At 44.1% G+C, this 17,035-nt stretch overlaps 1 protein-coding gene and 1 pseudogene across 1 annotated transcript in view; both read left to right on the top strand.

Moving 5' to 3' along the window:
- Mps1 (dual specificity protein kinase monopolar spindle 1) overlaps positions 1 to 17,035 on the top strand; it is a 134,876-nt gene that overhangs the window by 93,339 nt on the left and 24,502 nt on the right. The window contains exon 15 of the mRNA XM_055063720.2: positions 9,573 to 9,647. Coding sequence (XP_054919695.1) covers positions 9,573 to 9,647 — 75 coding nt within the window. The remainder of the gene's footprint in view (positions 1 to 9,572; positions 9,648 to 17,035) is intronic.
- On the top strand, positions 387 to 3,062 carry LOC140215484 (uncharacterized; annotated as a pseudogene).

The raw sequence follows: 17,035 nt of genomic DNA on the forward strand, positions 1-17,035 counted from the left end.
TTTTTGGAAAACCACATGTTCGGGCAGTATGTCTTATAAACTACCATTTCTGTAAGTATCTACGTCTAATTCATCGCAACACTATTTCAGATAAAGTTTATAACGAGCCGCGGCGGCCCTCGAGCGGTGAGCAAGCGCTCAAAATAAGGGTTACTTGGCGCAAACGCCATTTCTCCACCACTCCTCTGAGCGACGCCATCTTGGTGTTTTGTTTGTGCATTCTTGTGCTTTTTTTTCCCCGACCCCCATGGTGGCGGCGGCAGTGCAGGAGAGGCATAGATTATGGGGTTTTACGTGCCAAAACCACTTTCTGATTATGAGACACGCCGTAGTGGAGGGCTCTGGAAATTTCGACCACCTGGCGTAAATCGCTCGTGATTTACGAGATGATTTTCAACTGTCTCGAGATCGTTGTTGCGTTTAGCTTGCTGATTGTTGTGCGGTCGGCCACGATGCACCCAAAGAAACTCAAGGTGCTACACGCGTTCGGTGCAAGGAAGCGTTCTATGAAGCTCACTTGCATGGCGAAGCTCGCCGCTCACCTGCGCACCGACAATGATCGCACCGATGGTTCCTGTGGGGCAGCTTCTGCTTTATCTACACAAGAGCGTGGTTGCGTCGACACTTCTAGCAAAACGACTCCTACTCCACCGGCGCAAGAATTTGTCATGACGAGTGCGCCTGGCGTCTCGTGCTCATCGACAGCGGCTTCCACATCCTCTCTTTCATCTGCCTCGGACAGTGCGATCGCGTCATCTACTGTGCACTTGAAAACACATTTCCTGACGTGTGAGGAAAAAGAGGCAACGGATAAAAAACGCACAGCTGTGCAACAAGGACTTGGCACTATGTCAGCGACGGAGCGAAAATTTAAAGCAATGGAGCGCGATCCTGAAGCTGCCACCACTACAGGCGAAGGCGAAAAATTTCTCCTTGTGCAAATGGATGCCCTAGGTGACCTGCTATCCGGGACCCCACTACTGGGATGAAGGTGACTTGCAACAAAGCTTCAGCTGCTATGTTTACATAGTGGAGTAGTTGCAAGCTCATGGAGTTCTGCTCGTCAGGATGACTAATGGCCTTTGACGTCAATATAAGAGCCATTGTGGCAACAAAAGAGATAGGGAAAGGACAAACAGCCCTCAATTACCCTTGGGCACCGATGAACGTGTCCCATCGCGGCCTGCATCATAAGACTTTTCAGAAGCACTTGAAGAAACTCGGGGAACCGCAGACACAGTGCATAGACAAGTTCTATGCAGAATCTGCTTCTGCTGTGAAAACCACCTCCAAGGAAATGGATCCATATTTCAGCAGGGATATCACAGTAAACTTTGATGGAACATGGCACAAGCATGGCCACATGTCGCATGTTGGAGTTGGTGCAATAATTGAATATCATCCGGGCCTCTTCTTGGACGCCATTGTTTTATCGAACCAGTGTCTTGGTTGCCAAGTAGGACGAAAGCCTGGAGACACAGGCTACGCAAGCTGGCAGGAGGATCATCTGTGCCAGAAAAACACTGACTCTAAGTCTGGGAGGATGGAGGTTGAGGTAGCTGTCATCCTTTTCTCACGTTCGGTGCCAAAGCAGAACCTCCGTTACACAACGCTCGTGTCTGATGGAGATAGTGACACCTTCTCTGCCCTTGCGCAAGAAAATGTTTATGGACTAGTTCCCATTTCGAAGAGGAATGCCTGAACCACATCCAGAAGAGGATGGGGACAGCACTGCGCAACCTTGTGCAGAAAAGTGACAAGGCTTTAGGAGGGAAGGGCTGGCTGACAAGGGCCCTCATCAACAAGTTGACCAACTATTATGGCTGGGCCCTACGGAACAATTCCAACGATGGGGCTGCAATGCAGTGTGCAGTGATGGCATTGTACCACCACGTGACATCAACGGACGAGGATCCTTACCACGACTTGTGCCCTGAAGGTGTATACTTGTGGTGTCGTCATAATGCCAGCAAGAGTGATGGTGTGCCACCTTCGAAGCATCTGTACAATAGTCCAGTGTTGCAGAAGCACTGCTACCTGTTTATGAGCGCCTCTCACAGGCTTCTATTCTGCAACGCTGCCTGGGAGCACAGATGCAAAATGCATCAGAGTCATTTCACTCCGTGCTGTGGTCCCTGATGCCCAAAGAGCAGCACGTGTCGCTGATTGCTGTGGAGACAGCACCGCGTGAGGCAGTTTTAAGATATGATGCTGGCTGCCACAGGGCTACCCAAGAGCTATGTTCATCATTGGGGCTAACACCTGGCCATTCAATGGGCAGCCCAGAAAGATTCTCTGCACTTGAAAAAGGCTAAGAAGCAATCGCAAGAGAAGGTGGAAAGGTGGCAAAAGAAGAGAGTGCCTAAGGACATCTCCAGTTACGCTGCAGGGTCATTTTAGACCGATATATATGTGTTAAAAACTTTCAAAGCTCATTTTCTCAAAATGACTTTTTCGGCTGGTGAGGCTGCTTGTTCCAGCCATATCTCTTTAACCGCTCATCAGATTTCCAGTTTTTTTTTTTTTTTTTTTTTTTCTCATTGTGTATCTGAATAAATTTCTGAGGGCAAGATAAGCCCATTTTTTTATATATATTGTGTCTAGGATTTGTGATATTTAGTCCAAATTTGATTGATAAAATCTTAATCACCAACACTAAATTCAGTTGTCTGCTAAAATTTTTCAGCAAGGAAATTTAAAGAAAGGGCTCTGTCTTGCCCTGAGGTATCCATCTGGGAATCATCATAGTGAATTTCACAGTTGCTGCACCTTTTGAAAGTTCTCCAGGCCTGGAATGAGAAAACCATGTGCACCATTCTGACGTATTGCTGTAACTTGAGAACCAGTGAACATAACTGCATGAGATTTTGTAGTTGTACTGATGCTTTTGCTACGAGTCTATCCTGAAAATTTCATTAAGATATCTCAATAAACAAAAAAGTTAGTACCCGAGGGTAGCCTCCCCCCTTAAGAGCCTTAATCGCAATGTTACCAAGAAGTGCCTTGAGACTTGACATAAAACCAAATAGATGCTGTGTGAGCGATGTCCGTAACCTCCTAGATAAAACAGCCATGCACAGGTATGGACTCTTTTGAGTAGTCCAACAACTTAACCCGAGGTGCAGTACATTGGGCCTTTCTGGTGAAATGCTGATTGAAGAGGTTTAACGACATTATGGAGACTTTGGATCTCAAGTCAATTAAGAATGTTAAGCTGACGTTTCCTGCCAAGACATCTATGTGAATACCAGGTTGAGTGGACGCAGTCACAACCAGAATATTTGCAACAGCATTGCGTGCTTCGCTTCTTAGTTGATGAACAGAAGCAACAGGTCGGTTTTTGTTGCACATTGACTTAGTGACCAACCAGACCGCTGAAATGGCAATGTTTCCCTTTAGCTGAACAGTAGAAAGAAGCAGCAGTGTCAATTAGAACTGCAATGAAAGCAGTGGAATGGGACGTTACTCATAGTAGCAACATGCTGTACACTTTTAGACACAAATGCTTGGACGTCTTGAGTAGTCTTTTCCAGCTGGGTATACAAACACACAGCGTGTGAAAAAGAGACTCGAGTCCTCAAGCAGCAAACGCTCGTACAAATGTTGCGAAGAAATTATTGTCAACAAATTCATCACGGAGGACATCTTCAAGCAGTTGCAAGCTCATGTAATGCAACAACGTACTCGTAAATAGATTTCTCTGGCTGCTGGACACGTCTGCCAAAGCGGTGACATTCTGCGACAATATTAATTTGGGCGATAAAGTGGTTCAAATCTGCGACAGCATTGTTAAAAGACGAAGGTGCAGCCTTGGTCTGTTTCGATAATGGTCCAGTGTTTGCATCCTGCCTATCTTCCAAAAGATCTTTAGTGGCAGTGGTCTCACCTTCTTCGGCATATTCAGCAAACTCTGGAAGCATAAAGAAAATGCGCTGGCCCTCGACGTGATAAGACTGTAGATAAGAAGGGCCTTGCAACACTCTGCTAAGAAAATGAATGCTCCCAAAGCCAGCGTGAATTTCTCGGATAGTCATAAGCATTGCAACCAAGGAACAGCTGGGCGACCGGGTACAGGCTGAAAGGGAGGCGGTGGTGCGAGCCTGGAAAGCTCATGGTGGGAAGCAAAAAGGCTGTTATGCCCTTTTCTTCTGTTGACCCTCGTCACCAATGTAGTGACAGCGTGAGCCGCTCTTGAATGCTGGGAAGCATGAAAGTCGGCAAGAAACGTACTGCTCTTTATTGAATAACGCACACATATACAGTAGGACTCTGTTATTACGTTCCTGTTATGTAAGTTTTCCTGGCGCCAGCATTCGCAATCAAGAAAACAAACAATGACCCAATAGAGTTACTCTCAACTTTTACGCTTCATACGTTCCCAATAAACAAGATTTTTCAGCACCAATGTTCAGTACGTCGCTAAACTGCTATCGTATGGTACGTTTCTGGCCACTAGATCCCATGTGAACAAGGTAAGGCACAAGGGGCGCGCTATCAAGAACAGTATATAGCCACCTGTCTCACGCAAACACAACGGAGTGCAGTTTCTTATTCCGGTATTACCAGTAAACCTCCGCCCGCGTCGTCACATGCCACATTCACAGCTATTGCCGCCAAACCTATTACGATAAGCATCTTCACCTACCTGTTTTACAGCACGTGGTGCATAGTGCCATTGGTAGTGTACTGCATGCTTTTAGCAGACGATAATCCAAACGCACCGCCGTTCCCTGCTTCAAGCGGGACAATGTGGGTATCACATTTCGCTTCGGCGGCATCGGATGTCGCCCACCAGCTCGATTTCGTTTGTTTCCCATCACCCTCTTAAAACACCACGCAATAGGAAAACAAAACACATATGGGCTGCCCGAGCACCACCAGCTCTATGTACGTTGGTGTCTCATGTTGCAACAATCCATGCAATGCTTCACATTGCGTAGATGTCAACACTAGTTAGTCTGTCAATTATTTTTTAGTTATACTTCAGATCGTACGTTTCCTTCGTTAGTATGTCTTTTCTCACGTTTTTTTCCAGAATGTGTGAACAAGGTTCTACTGTGCATATAGTATACACTTAAACCTCGTAACAAAGTTGAAGGGGAATTCGAAATTACTTTGTTATATCCATTATTTCAGTATATGCCAAATGGTATGCACATCCTTAAGCATGCAAAGATGACTACGGCTACGTGGCCTGCCGAATCGCTACGCTGCCACTTATGTGATTAAAATTAAACAAAGCAACTGCAAAAGACTGTCCCGCATGTGCTGCACTCAACGTTTTAGCACCTGGCACTACAGCCGTTAGGATAGCGTCTTTGTGTTCCAATGTTGTGGTCTTTCGCTTCCGCTTTCCACTTAGCTCGCTCATATTATGAAACCTGTCGAAGTATATGGCTAACAGAGCTTGGCAGAACTCCAGAAACACGGATGCATTTGGCCATTGAAAGCAAAACTATCTGATTTGCCACTTTTTCATGGCCCTGCTGCTCTGCTCTGCAAGCACGCCGGCTCGTTTCACGCAGTCTCAGAGGTCACGCCTAGCTGCATCAGCACAGCACAGTGCATTGCAGTGCAAGAGAAGTGGAGGCACTGGTTTTAACACACTGCGCACCAATATGAGGTGCAGCCTCCGAGATTGCGATCTTGGAGGGTGTGCCTATAGCTTCGCCAGCTACAGTGAGAGAAAGAGAGAGAGAGAGGCGCGCAGTAAGTTAAGGAAGAAGTGCCGCTTGTGCGCGGCCACTGTGTGTGTAGCTACGCGCTGCAGTGTGAAAGACCAGTGTAGCTCGACGGCATATTCGACGCAGGAATTTTGAACTGCTGCACCAAATGAGTGTGGAACCCAGTGAACATTATATGCTCGGTATGCAGCAGGCGGTATTTTTTGTTCTGGAGATTAATGTAGTTTGTTTTAACAAGGAAAAATTATTCTTGCAGTAGATATAATGAGGTTTAAAATACATGGATCGCTGTTAGGATTTCAAGGGGAATTGCATATGCTTGGTTATATCCATTATTCTGTTATATCATGTTTCGTTATAACAAGCTTCAAGTGTAGATAACTGTAGCCACTTGGCAGTGTTCACATTGAAAAATAAACACGAACTGAATATACAACAGTATCCTGCAAGCATGTGTGCTTATGTGCCTGCATGCCCTGCACTTCTTTAATAGGTAATTTTTTTTCCCTTGTACTCTTGATACATGATAAACTTAAGAAGGCAGCATAGCAGCGGTCAGTTATTGCTCCCAGTAGTGAATTTTCACTGCATGCGCAATCACAATAGGAGTTTTGAAACCACAAGTGACTTGCAAAGAACTTCCTTTCAAAGCTTACACATTCAATTTGAATTCATCTGGTACAGTAGGTTTCGATTCATTAGATCTTTCAGTTACTTCAATCCCAGCCGAAGATCCCGGCTGGCGCCCGTGCAAGGCTGACTTTAGGACACTGGCTGCCACTGTGCCGACGCTTGCCCGTTCTTGCTAAAAAAGTTGTGTACACATTAGATTTCTGCTTTGTTTAGGAGCTTTAATGTTATCCCTACATTAGATTTTTTATTCTGCACACACAGAAAGCTAACATGGATTTGGTTCGGAGAATTGGTCAAAGACTGCCCAGTGAATCGGTGGTGTCCTTTGGCATTTTTTCTGCATCATGTTTAATTCGACCCGCCAAATAATTCGATCATTTTTGTCATATTAGCAGAAGTCAACTGTATAATGTATTTGACCAATTCACTACATGCCCAAATTTTAGGCTCTGTGACTGTACCAGAAGTGTAAAATTTTTGCTCTCCTTTCATGGTCTCTAAAGCTTTATTTGCAATCGCACACTCCTGTCTGTTGTAAAGTGAGACAGTTAAGGACCAATAAACTATTAATTACTGTTTACTTACAAGCTCTGTCATCAGTTTAGTATGTCATGGACTGGATAGTTTTTATTTGATGGAATAAGCTTTGTGGTGCTACTTCACATCTAACACAGGTGTGAGGACAACTTTGGCTGTTGAGTGAGGACTGCATATTCCATATGACAATCGGTGCAGACATCTGCATTTGCTGTTACTTGCTGAGCATGTAACTAGAATTTATAGGCACTACCCAAAAGCATACTTCGATTTCATGTTTGTGTTGTGACTTTCATAGATTACGAAAAGGCATTTGATTCAGTAGAGATACCAGCAGTCATAGAGGCATTACATAATCAAGGAGTACAGAACGCTTACGTAAATACCTTGGAAAATATCTACATAGGTTCTACAGCTACCTTAATTCTACATAAGAAAAGCAAGAAGATACCTATAAAGAAAGGGGTCAGACAGGGAGATACAATCTCTCCAATGCTATTCACTGCATGCTTAGAAGAAGTATTCAAGCTATTAAACTGAGAAGGCTTAGCAGTAAAGATCGACGACGAATATCTCGGCAACCTTCGGTTTGCCGATGACATTGTTCTATTCAGCAACAATGCAGACGAGTTACAATAAATGATTGAGGACCTTAACAGAGAGAGTGTGAGTGTGGGGTTGAAGACAAAGATAATGATAAATAGCCGGGCAAAGGAACAAGAGTTCAAGATCGCCAGTCAGCCTCTAGAGTCTGTGAGCGAGTATGCTTACCTAGGTCAATTAATCACAGGGAACCCTGATCATGAGAAGGAAATTTACAGAAGAATAAAAATGGGTTGGATTGCATATGGCAGGCATTGCCAGCTCCTGACTGGAAGCTTACCATTATCATTGAAAAGGAAGGTGTACAATCAGTGCATTTTACCAGTGCTGACATATGAGGCAGAGACTTGGAGACTGACAAAAAAGCTTGAGAACAAGTTAAGGACCGCGCAAAGAGCGATGGAACGAAAATTGCTAGGCATAACGTTAAAAGACAGAAAGAGAGCGGTTTGGATTAGAGAGCGAGCGGGTATAGACAATATCCTAATTGACATCAAGACGAAAAAATGGAGCTGGGCAGGTCATGTAATGCGCTGGTTAGATAACTGTTGGACCATTAGGGTTACAGGACGGGTACCAAGAGAAGGAAAACGCAATTGAGGACGACAAAAGACTAGGTGGAGCGATGAAATTAAGAAATTCGCAGGCACTAGTTGGAAACAGTTGGCGCAGGACAGGGGTAATTGGAGATCGCAGGGAGAGGCTTTCGTCCTGCAATGGACATAATACAGGCTGCTGCTGATGGTGTTTATTATTATTATTATTATTATTATTATTATTATTATTATTATTATTATTATGTTGTGAGCAGTGGTGTTCCCAAATGGGGCTGCTTCAGTAGGTAGGCTTTGTTGTGTTTGCTGAAGGAGTGCAGACTTTGTTGCATTTAGTGCACCAGGGTGCACTCAGTAGTATAGGTAGTGTAGTAGTATAGTCTGAGATCAATTTTGTGACCAGCTTTTTTAGGGTGGATCAGCGGGGACCCAACAAACTCCCCATTATAGAAACAATGGTACAGTAAAAAAAAAAGTGTTGTGCCCATCTGCGTGCCGCACTCCTTCACCACACTTGCCTTTGATCCGTGCATCCCACATGGCACGACTTCATCGCAGTCGCACCCTGTCGAGCTCTCCTTTCTTCTTTCCACCCCGTCTCCGTCAACGGTCAGACTCATGTTTCTTGGAAGAGTAGAAGGGAGACTGAGAAAGGCGCACAAGGCTGGCAATGCAGTGAAATCTTGCCACATCAGGCGCATGGCACAAAAGCGGCTGCAGCGGCGCACCCCCCCTCTCTCTCTCTCTCTCTCTCTCTCTCTCTCTCTCTCTGTCTTTTCTTTTTTCTGTTTCATCTGGCCATTGCGCTTTATTTGCAGTGGGTTCAAAGTCATCCCACTGCGGGCAATGCTATCAGCTACCACTGTGGAGTTTACGCGAAAGCTTCGCAGGCTTTGTTTCGTACCATTGATGTAAAGGCATCATCAACACGGCGTGAAAGGATATCTCTGGTTGCAGATACTCAAATTAAATTAAAAAATTTTCTTCGTGAAGTTTGTTTCTTTTTCCGGTTTTGTGATAATGCGAGAAGGTTTACGGCCCCATCTGTGTAAGAGAAATATGTCGGCAACTGCACTTGCATAAAATGTCCAATTTCAATATGACGAAGTAAAATGCAGATTTTACCAACTTTGTTTTGTCTAAGTTTAGCTGTAGTGTTTTGTAAACATTGTTATAGTAAAGACTGCTGCATGAGGTGCCATTCTGCACCCTTGAAAAAGCTTTGACAAGGCCTTGAAAGTCCTTGAATTTCTGTCTCTCAGACCTGTACGAGCCCTGGTGTGCTGAGTCATGGTTGGCAAGTAATATAACACATGCGTAGAGGCTGGTGCTCTGTAGCAAATCACTGTATCCTGTGTTAACAAGTAATATAACACATGCGTAGAGGCTGGTGCTCTGTAGCAAATCACTGTATCCTGTGTTAATCAAAAGAAGCAGCTGACATGCATGTTTTGGAACTTCTCAGTGTGATTGACTTATGCAAGCTGAATTTAATATCAAAGCATTCACTTCCTTCTGGGCCAAGCACTGTTTTTGAGCCAATTGCTGTGATGTTTTTCAGATGGGCACATTGAACTTCATGTCCCCAGAGTCCATCCAGTACACCTGCCATAATAAAGGAAAGGACTACCTCAAGGTATGTATGGTTATTTGTTCAAGCTCTTGCACCCTGTTATATGGAGACCAATGCATGGGTAGTTTTGTGCAGGAATGCTGCTGTGTTCTGGCACAATTCTTGTGACTATTATTTTGGAACTGGTGCTATCCTCCGTGCTTCTACTGTCACTCGCTCATTAGTTCAGGCTATTTGCTTACTTTGACAATTACTGTTGGTTTCTGCATAATTTCTTCTCCATTAAACTGCTTCAGATTTGGAATTTGGTGCTCCAAAATTGAGTTTTCTTTTCACATAACCTGCTCAAATTTTTATTTTCCTGTTCTAAAACTAAGATTTTCCTGCTCTCAAAATTGCCCCAAATCCTCTTTCAGCTGTTGCACCCCTGGTCATCATAAGATGGTGTCAGAACATGCTTTTGTAAACATTGCTGTGGGTTAATATTGTGCCTGACTACGGTCTGGAGCAGTATTCTCAATCACTTGTTGGTTGCATACTTCAAGTCGATGCAGTCATGTAAAGTCTTGCAAAAGTGATGGCAATATCTCTAAAACAAAGCACTCAAAAATACCGCCCCTGAGCACTTGGTATCTGTGGCCAAGGAAGCACCGTTGGCGACAACAGTGCACAGCTTTTATTATGAAAGCTCTTTTTTTTTATTTCCTTTATTTGAAAGTAAATTCTGCACGTCTAGTTTTGTGATTGTGAACATGGGCGGGGGGGGGGGGTCGTGTTAAGTTTACACGCATCTTTATTTTGTTACTTTAAACCCACAAAAGTTGGGTGTACCTTAGATCCAGGGGTGCACTAGAATTGGGTAAATACAGTACCTAATTTAGGATGTTCACCATTACATGCGCCTCAACATGATGAACACAGATATATCGAATTACCGGTTATAACACAGTAAATGAAAATTTTGGTTGGCCACAGTTTAATTCAATGGCTATAACAAAACCGAAAATACAAGATACGACACAGTATCGGATATAGAAAAGCGTTTATTTGCTCGCTTACATATCGAAACATGTTTTTCGGGGGGGGGAGGGGGGGGGGGAAGGCATTCTGGAGAGGTCTTCTCAGTCAATCCCTTTTGGGGGTATGATCGCTTTCACTTCATTTGGCACCAAACACGTCGGTGGCTACACACAACAACATTCCCTGAACAGTACCAAAAAATCATTCTTGGCACTGGGCAAGAAGCACTATCATCCATAGACGTTGATTCTTTTCCAGTGCCAAGTCATGTGAAATCTCGCAAAAGTGATTGCATCGCTGATAAGAATTTACCGAGAATACAGCCCTTGAACTACGCTTTCATGGGCAAAGAACTGTTGAAAAACCGTCGATGAGTGCTGCGGATGTCATCGACATGACTATGAAGATATGGAATGAAATTGAAGCAGTGCACTTACATCTGACACATACACGCACACATAGAAAGGACATACACAGGTACTGGACTGCAACTACCGTAGTTGCAGTCCAGCACCTGTGTGTGTCTTTTCTATGTGTACATATACGTGTCAGATGTAAGTGCACTGCTTCAATATCATGGCTCACCCACTAGCTCATCAGTATCTGTTAAGCATATGGAAGGAACTCGAGAATTTGCTCCCCATGGTGGGAAACACAGGAACTGGTAAAGGCAGTTGCATCCATGGACAGCATAGAAAATTTTAGTTCGCAACTCCATGAGGAACCACCAGTTGACGATTACTTTATTCAAATACTGTATTTTTGTGCTTATAACCCACATCAGAAATTCAAAACATGAAACTAGGGAAGTGTGAATATCTGAAAATTTGGAATATTATCAAATATTATATTAATATTTATATTTGATTTGGAAACTGTATTCGAAAATTTTGGATGCAGTAGAACCTCGTTGATACGTTCCCGTTATGTATGTTTTCCCAGCGCCAATGTTCGCAATCGAGAACACACAAAAAATGACCCAGTGGAGTTATGCTCATTGTTACCCATTCATGTGTTTCCGGAAAGCACACGATTTTTCGGCACCAACATTCAGTACGTCGCCAAACTTCGATTGTATGATACATTTACCGGCCGCTAGATCCCATGTAAACAAGAAAATGTACGAGGTGTGTGTGATCGAGAACAGTATAGAGCTGCCTGCCGCGCGGCAGCTTCACTGCAATACCTGCCCGCCTTTCCCATGTGAAAACGCCGGCATGCACTCAGTTTTTCATTTCAGTACCAGCAAATCTTCTCCGGGGGTCGTCACACGCGACATTCACAGCAATCACCGCCAACCCTATTGCGATAAGCATCTCCGCCTATCTGTTTCACAGCGCGTGGTACCATCAGAAGCATAGCGTGCGCTTTTAATAGGCGATAGCCGAAATGCGCCGCCCTTCCCTGGTGCAAACTGCGATCGTATACGTTTTCCCACCGCTAGATCTCATGTAAACAAGAAAAGGCGCGAGGCACGCGCGATCGACAACAGTATATAGCCGCCCACCCGTCTCACGGGAAAACGACGGCGCGCACAGTTTCTTATCCCGGTACCAGCAAATCTCTGCCCAGGTCCTCGCACGCCGCATTCGCAGCTATCGCCGCCAAACATTGCGATAAGCATCTTCACCTCTCTGTTTTACAGCGCGTGGTGCATAGTGCCTTTTGTAGTGTACTGCGCCCTTTTAGTAGGCGATAATCCAAACGCGCCACCATTCCCTGCTGCAGGTGGCACAATGTGGGCATCACATTTCGCTTCTGTGTCATCCGGAGTCACCCACCAGCTCAATTTCGCTTCGGTTTCACTTACGTTTCCCGTCGCCCTCTTAAACCACCACGCAATAGGAAAACAACAAAACACATTTCGGGCTGCCGGAGAACCACCAGCTTGACGTGCGTCAGCGTCTTGTGCCGCAACTATCTGCACAATGCTTTGCATTACGTAGATGTCAGTAATAGCTGAGTCTGTCCAATTTTTTCAGTTAAATCGGGTTGCACGTCCTCCCGGTCAGTATGCTTTTCTCTTCTTTTTTTTTTTTTTTTTTTTCCAAGACGTATGAGCGTAGTTCTACGGTATTCTAATGAAGCCGAATATATTGTTGGCTGTGCAGGAGCAAACAGGATTCTTAAATTAGATAGAAACAAAGCCTAAGAATATGAGTGATATTGTGCAGAATGTTGTGGTAATTTCGTGCTGCTGGCGAAATTTGAACTATAAAGCACACTTAGCCACTGGACGTCTAAGCTTTGAGGGAAAGCCAGACTCTCAGTGGCAAGGAGCATGGGTATGCGGACAGCAGTTGTGCTCTTTTGCTGCAGCGCCCCCAATCCTGACCATTCTGCATAGCAGCAAATGCAATGAGTGACAAGTGACACAGGGTCAAACACCTCTGGGTTTACAGGCATTCGATGTTGGGTTGGCGGGAACGGAGAGCTAGTGAGAATTGCTCAGTTTTCCTAGTTAACATGACCCGAATACACAATCTTTCAGTACAGTTAAACCTCGATATAACGAAGTTGGTAAAAGGGGCAATTTGCTGCATTACATCAGCATTTTGTTATATTGAAATTCGATCTTTTATTCTAAACAGTGTTTATACCCAATTTCAATGTAACGAAATTTCACTGTCACCACAAAGGAATACCAAGACCATAAATGGAGACTTCAGTGGATGCAGGCAGTAAAATGGCTAAATTATGTGTGGCTGCTTGTGAACACCTCACAAATCGTGCTGCACGACTGACAGTGGCCGCCAAAGCAGAGCAGCATCACGTTACATATGAAGTCTGTGAGTGAAAGCGTGCGAGGGTGAGCCGAATAGGATGATGGCTTGATGAGTGTTATCTTTCTGCGCGAGGAAGGGGAAAGGGGGCAGGAGAATGAGCTCGCGTTAATGCAATAAAGTGCACACGTGAGGAGGGGGTGGGAAGCAGGTTAGCACACGTGTCCTTTTCTAGAGCGGCCGTGGGTGCGCATGGCTGTCAGCGGGGTTGAGAGCACACACAGCATGTGCATCCTGTTTTAGAGGTAATCTGCTGCATATGCAAACGCTGCACGAGCTGAGATGGCATGGCATTGTGCGCTGTCCTCCTGTGTGTTTAGTGCTGGTGATGGCGTGTTCTCAAGTTTTGGAGACGCGTTGAAGCAAGAGGCAGACGAAGCATTTGCTTTCCACTGCAGGTGACACTATCAGCTGTGGGCAGAGTGAACGCAATAGTGTGGTTGGCTTTGCTTTGTACCACTGATGTGAAAATATTGTTGACACTGCATGAAACCATATCTTTTGTCACCTACTCAAACTAAACTAAATTATTTTTTTCTCATTCAAATTTGCCTTTTCTGATATAAAAATCTATCGGCGACTGTACTTATTTGAATAAAAGATCAAATTTCAATATAACAAGGTGTCAATATAATGAAGCAAATTGCCCATTTTACCAACTTCGTTATGTCGAGGTTTAACTGTCAGTTGCAAGTGTCACGAAATGTTGCGAAAGTGATTTTGTCTCTGAAAGGGAATGAACAAAAAAAACTGCTCTTGCTGGGCAGCTTCCAATGCCGACACCCAGTGTTGTGCTTGCCCTTCTCTCACGTAGGCGAAATTTCAAATTTGTTTTATCGATAATAATTATAAATATACATACTAATATTGGATATTGTGAAGTAACTTAGTGGTAGCTCTGACTGTTATAACCACGGTGTCGAACCAAAAAGTACCTGTTCAGTTCGGATTCAGCCTGCTCCGATTTCATTCCAGTTCAAATAAATAAAAATTTGCAATAGTTTGCAAACCACTTTGCAACACTGAACCAGTTTACGAACTGGTTCAGCAGAGTAAACTTTATCCTGCCTTATGGCAAAATGCTGCAAAGTGCTATCGACGTATCCGCATGGCGCATGAGCAGGCTTTGTCAAGCAGTGCAAGAAATGGGCTTTGACCCACGGGAGACAAAAATGAATGTTTTCGTGCGCAGGCGTACATGCCTCATCTGTAAAATAGACTAGATTAAGTCTGAGGCCGTCGAGCTAGAGAGGAAAGCGAGCGTCGGAGGGGAAGGGTGCCTGGACGTGCAGAGGAAGAATCCACGGCAGAAACGGGAAGAGGAAGGAAGCGAAGCATTGTGGTGGAGGAGGGTAAGCGGAGGCACGCTGGATTCACCTCCTCTGGCAGTTGCTACAGACTCTGTGTACGCTATGGATGTGCCGGGCTCATCTGGTGACCCAGCGACTGAGTGCCTAGCGAAAAGGATGGAGCAGCAATGCAACCGGTCAGAGGCTGAGCACGAATTGACTGACCCCGAAGTTGTTGGCAAGTCCTGGGCACGAGCTGAACAAGGTCGACAAAAGCCGCGGTCTAGGCGTGCCCAGGAAACTGTCGAAGGTGTTAGCTGGTTTACGGTAATGCGGGTATGTCAGGCAAGACTGCATAGCTTAGAAACTCCGGAAGAACACCCATATGCTTGCACATAACACATGTTCATGAAGTGAAGTGTCAATATAATTTTTACATCAATGTCAATTAAGATCAATGTTGTACAGCTACAGCAGCCGTGCACATCTAGGCAGTATTGTCGCAATGGATTGCAGCACATGGTGTGGTACCTCACAGTCCTCCACCTTTCACATATCTCCATCTGTGCAGAGTATGGGCAAAATAATAGTTTATTTGGCTGTGCGAATACTGAAACCTTTTAATCGAATCGCAAATATGAGCATTTGAAAAAGCAACCATCCAATATCAAATAGAATATCGAATATTTCCACTTTCTAAAATGATAAAAAAATTAAATGATAAAATATTTAAAATTTTGCGGAGCCTGTTCGGCAACAAAAGGCTTGTTTATGCACGCAGTGATACACTATGATGACGTCTGGTGCACGATGACACTAAAAGTAACAAAAACAAAGGAATAGGAGGTCTAAAATGCTTGTATATAAGAGTGTATACTGCTCGCTGACAGAACAAAGGGCAATTGTTTAGTTCCACACAGTGCCACGTATCATTCTGAACGAATCCAAGCTTTAGATTGGTCAAATAATTTATTTGCCTAAGTTGAAATGGCGAATTCTTAGGCTGCCTATGACGAGACATGCTTACTCAAAGGCTGGTGACTATCTTGTATAATTGAAGACCCCCTGTGGTTATTGATGAACTTTATCGTCTGCACAACTGTGGGCCTGCTAAACAAGAATCATTCAGATGAGTCTCCTTTCTAACCTGTATACTGCAAGAAGTATAGTTTTCCCTTGTAGTAGTATTCAAGTGAAATGAATATTCGACAACTTCTAATAGTGAATTATCGAATCGAGGTTACTTGGTTCGTATTCAGGATTTAGAATATTCGCTCACACCTAGGAAGAAGTACTCGTCGGAAACGTATAAGCATGCAGATTTATAAATGCAATTTCTCGGTGTCGCAACCGAATTATTGTAGATTTTTTTTTGTCTTTCTAACTGTCATTACAATTTAGGGACATAACATTGCAGACTAAAGAGAAAGAAAGAAAACATTCGAGAATATTTAAAACGTGATGCAGTATTCCCTGAAAGGCAAAGCACCAATTGCATTAGCAAATTATTAGACAGGTATATGAAGTAAGGATAGTAGTTTTGTTGGGTGTATAAACTTGTAAACAATTGTTTACTAACTAAATTAACAAGCATCGTGTCATGCGCTCACAGGCAAACATGAACACATCTCAATCGATGACCTCAGACATTTGCTGTGAAAACACTGGCGTGAGGAAGAGCAGCACCAGCAGTAGCGAATTGCCTCTCACTTAACGCGAACTAAGCAGCGAGAACATCACGCACACAAAGCCATCAGCCCTTGGTGTGCCTAGACTCTGTACCCACCGTAGATCGCTTTCAAGATAGGGCCCACACGACCGCGGCCAAGCTGCCGCCAGAGTAGAACAACCTCCCTAGAACAACCTCCTATAGTATGTCATATCTATATATACAGTTCCAGTTATTCTGTTAACAAAACATTGTTTCATGCACTGAAGCACACAAGTAACTGGAACGCCAATGCAGTTCTCCCCAAAGTTCAGGAACTTATTTAACGAAACTGGTGTCATCTTGAAAATTCGTTCCAAGTGGATCTGCCTTGCGAACTCCATGGCTAGAATTTGTAAATTGCAATATGGGCCATAATTTAATTAGTTACAAACTTAATTCGTGGATTTTTATTAATTAGTCAATTTTGCGTCTCAATATTTTGTGCGAGTATTGTCCGCCCCTTCGAGTAGACCAGCTCATGAACTAGAATTGTGGTATCTGCCACAGGCAATTTTTAAAGATTTTTGAAAGTGTTCACTGAAACACCCTGTATGTGTGTGTGTGTGTGTGTGTGTGTGTGTGTGTGTGTGTGTGTGTGTGTGTGTGTGTGTGTGTGTGTGTGTGTGTGTGTGTGTGTGTGTGTGTGTA

Source organism: Dermacentor andersoni, chromosome 1, assembly GCF_023375885.2.
Source record: "Dermacentor andersoni chromosome 1, qqDerAnde1_hic_scaffold, whole genome shotgun sequence".
NCBI lineage: Eukaryota > Metazoa > Arthropoda > Arachnida > Ixodida > Ixodidae > Dermacentor > Dermacentor andersoni.